General features: G+C 36.7%; 1 protein-coding gene across 1 annotated transcript; it reads left to right on the top strand.

The window, feature by feature from the left end:
* The first annotated feature begins 573 nt into the window (after positions 1-573).
* On the top strand, positions 574-1,509 carry LOC101120664 (olfactory receptor 2L13). Its single transcript, XM_004009432.4, has one exon. It carries the CDS (start codon positions 574-576, stop codon positions 1,507-1,509), a length of 936 nt encoding a protein of 311 aa, XP_004009481.2.
* Positions 1,510-4,247: the final 2,738 nt, after the last annotated feature.

The following is a 4,247-nucleotide window of genomic DNA, read 5'->3' as shown; positions in this document are numbered from 1 at the left end:
CAATGGTTACACTGTTGTGTTGAATAAGGCACGGTACACAGAGCAACACATTTACCAATTAGGAAACTTGAAATATTTAAACAACTAGAAGTTTGAAGCAGCCACACAGGCTCAAAAACAGGGCTAATTGAAGACCTAGAATTTAAGCATATAGAAAATCCCTGAGTCACATAAGTCAGTTACTTTGGTGAATATGTTGTAGCAACCCAACAGACACTGGGAAAGCAGGGATTTGTGTGACTTGTTAAACTGTGAGTGATGAGCCTGGCTGGGAGTTATACAGAAATGAGTGCTTTAGTTACCTTGCTTATCTTTGCTGGCTATGATACTAGATTTTAAACTTAAAGATCACTTGATAAGATGCTTACCAGAGAAAAATGGAAGTGAAGCATTCAATTCAGATATTGAAATTGATTCAACAAAAGTTTCAGTATTGACTGAAAAACTATTCATTCTAAGTAAACATTAATAAATGTTCCTTTTTATGCTCCTGTTTTGTTTCATTTAATGTTTTATGCTCTTTTTCTTTTTGTCTCTGTTAGTCTTTCAAGAGAGTTAAAGCAATACGTTTTCATGGAGAAATGGAATCACACTTCCAATGATTTCATTTTGTTGGGGTTGTTCCTCCCAAATCAAACTGGTCGGCTTCTCCTACTTCTTATCATCCTCATATTCTTTCTAGCCTCTGTGGGTAACTCAGCCATGATTTACCTCATACGTTTGGATCCCCGGCTCCATACACCCATGTACTTTCTCCTCAGCCAGCTCTCCCTCATGGATCTAATGTACCTCTCCACCACTGTCCCTAAGATGGTGTTCAACTTTCTCTCCAGCCAGAAAGGCATCTCCTACCTGGGATGTGGAGTGCAATCTTTCTTCTTCCTGACCATGGCATGTTCTGAAGGCTTGCTCCTGGCCTCAATGGCCTACGATCGTTATGTGGCTATCTGCCACCCCCTGCACTATTGTATCCTCATGAGCAAAAGGATGTGTGTGAAGATGATTATGGGATCTTGGATCTTGGGGTCTCTCAACTCCCTGGCACCCACAGTCTATGCCCTCCATATTCCTTACTGCCAGTCCAGGGCCATTGATCACTTCTTCTGTGATGTCCCGGCTATGTTGCCTCTGGCCTGTATGGACACCTGGGTCTATGAGTACATGGTTTTTGTGAGCACAAGCCTCTTTCTCCTCCTTCCTTTCCTCGGCATCACTGCTTCCTATGGCCGAGTTCTTTTTGCTGTCTACCATATGCGTTCAAAAGATGGAAGAAAAAAGGCCTTCACCACCTGTTCAACACATTTAACTGTGGTGACATTTTACTATGCTCCTTTTGTCTACACTTATCTTCGGCCCAGGGATCTCCGCTCACCAGCAGAAGATAAAATTTTGGCAGTCTTTTACACCATCCTCACCCCCATGCTCAATCCCATTATCTACAGTCTGAGGAATAAGGAAGTCCTGGGGGCCATGACGAGAGCGTTTGGGATATTCTCTTTTACAAAGTAATAACTATGGCTCTCTTTACCCTCCTTTATTCTCTCTTTCTATGGTGATTAGGATACCCTAGAGCACTACTATCTGATAGAAATATATGAGCTATTCTGTAATTTGAAATTTTCACTTAAAATATAGCTACTAAGCATCATTTAAAAAGTGAAATTAATCTTAATAATGTATTCACTTAATCCCAAAGTTATAATCAATACTGAGATTAAAAACATTGATATTAATGACACATTATTGTAAAATATTATGCAATATATTTGTCACATACATGTACATATATCACTTATAATAATATACTCATACTGACATTATCATTTCTACATGCAATTGATACAAACTTATTGATGCAATCTATTACCTTATTTTCATTCTAAGTCTTTACAGCCCTTATATTTATATTTATAGGCCATTGCAATTTTTGACTAGACACATTTTTAAGTGCCCATTAGCCACATAGGGCCAGTGGTTACTGTGTTGGAAAACGCAGGCCTAGAACATGCAATCAAATGTTTTCAAATGTTTCAAATGTAGTGTATAAAATTACATTTGTGATATATAAAATATGGATAGAGGGACATTAAGTAACAAGCAAAGCAAGCTTACTAGTGTGTTTATGAGTTTTTTTTTAAACCTGTTTCAATCTTTTATTGTGATTGTAATTAACTTCCAGAGTCCATCATAATGTAATATCCTTTATGATACTATTTTGAGGGGGCTTATTTGGCTTAGAATTTTTCAGATTTCAATAAATATATAGAGATTAAATGACCTTTGTAGAATTGTGAGAATAATCAACAGTTTTATTCTACATTCAAATTAAGAAAAGTATGTATTTAAATGACCTTAAAGGAATTTGTATTTGACAAAGTCATTTACTGATGGCAGGGAAACAAAGAACTGAGGAGCTACAGCGTGCAACATATAAAATGAAAGCAATGTCTCAGATTTCAGTTGTAACATGTAAAATCTGAATGTGAGCTTATACACATTGAAATTCTATGCTAATATGTCATAATGTTGTGTTTAACAAAAGTTTTACTACTGGTGTTTTACTAACACACTTGAGTTATTTCCCGTCTCTCCATGGCTGGGGTTATGTAGGAGTTAGTTTTAATGATTATAGGGGGGAAAAAGGCTTAGAGGAGTCCCTCTCCCACAAATTCTCAATGTACTGCCCAAGTTTAAGCTCGTAGGATCTTTTCCTGGTCTTTTTAAATTAAATTTCTTCTCAAGTGTTTAAATTTTAAATTAAATTTAAATTAAATTTCTTCTCAAGTGTTTTCATGACTCAAGTCCATTTTAATTATAAAATATATTCTAGAATTTCTTGATCAAGTTAGTTTCCTAAAATATATATATATATGAAAATTTCATTCCACAATCTTTGATTTACTATTGTATTCACAAAACTTTCTAATCTCAAGTTCAGGCTCAGGTGCTTTTATTTATTTATTTATATTTTTTAAAAATATAAATTTATTTATTTTAACTGGAGGTTAGTTACTTTACAATATTGTATTGGTTATGCCATACATCAACATGAATCCGCCACAGGTATACATGTGTTCCCCATCCTGAACCCCCCTCCCTCCTCCTTCCCCATACGATGACTCTGAGTCATCCCAGTGCACCAGCCCCAAGCATCCAGTATCATGCATCGAGCCTGGACTGGCAATTTGTTTCATATATGATATTATACATGTTTCAATGCCATTCTCCCAAATCATCCCACCCTCTCCCTGTCCCACGGAGTCCAAAAGCAGTTCTAATGAGGTGAATGAAACTGGAGTCTACTATACAGAGTGAAGTAAGCCAGAAAGAAAAACACCAATACAGTATACTAATGCATATATATGGAATTCAGGTGCTTTTAAAATCTATCAAATCTATCTTTACCTGTGTCTAACATCCAGCCTACAGACTTAGTGCCAGAATTCTTTTAGACCTCCAGTTTGCCCTTGTAGCCGTCTATTCCTTTCCGCATCTGAAATTTAGCTTGGGTTATTCCCACTTCTGGAAAGTTTTTCTTCACCTTTTAAAAATGTTTATTTATTTTTTTTTTTACTGTACTGGTTCTCCATTTCTGTGCAGGTGCTTTTTCTAGTTGTGGCAAGTGGGGGCTACTCCCTAATTTCAGTGTGCTGGCTTCTCACTGTGTTGGCTTCTTTTGTTACAGAGCACAGGCTCTAGAATGCAAGGGCTTCAGTAGTTGTGGTGCATGGGCTTAGTTGCTTTGCAGCATGTGGTAACTTCCCAGACTAAGGATTGAACCGGTGTTCCCAGCATTACAAGTCAGATTCTTAAACATTGGACCAGCAGGGAAGCCTTCAGATTTTTTTTTTTAAGATTGCCAATCTGAGTTACACTTTTATTAATATATAACACAACATTTTCTTCTCATCATCTTATCCAGTTAATATCTTCCTCTCCCACACCTGCCCTCTTATAGTGCTATGGAAGTACTTGTCAGTAGTAACTCTATTTTGTATATCAGGACTCTGTCTGTTATGATATGGAACAGTGCTAACCCTGATAACTGGCAAATTAACATGTTACTTGCTGGGGAAGAGCCTTCTAAGAACTATTGTTGAGAAAGATATTTCTGATAACTGTACAAAATGTGGTTTTCTTAATAATGAGGGAAATGTCTTTGCAAGGGAATAAATTGTAAAAGAAAAAATAATAGCCTCCAGTTGTAGCTCTTGGCAAACAACTTGTGAGACCTATTGTACTCTATT

The sequence above is a fragment of the Ovis aries genome, chromosome 5, assembly GCF_016772045.2.
Source record: "Ovis aries strain OAR_USU_Benz2616 breed Rambouillet chromosome 5, ARS-UI_Ramb_v3.0, whole genome shotgun sequence".
Lineage (NCBI taxonomy): Eukaryota > Metazoa > Chordata > Mammalia > Artiodactyla > Bovidae > Ovis > Ovis aries.
The sequence above is the reverse complement of the archived record's forward strand: the minus strand, read 5'-3'. Positions and strand labels throughout refer to the sequence as shown.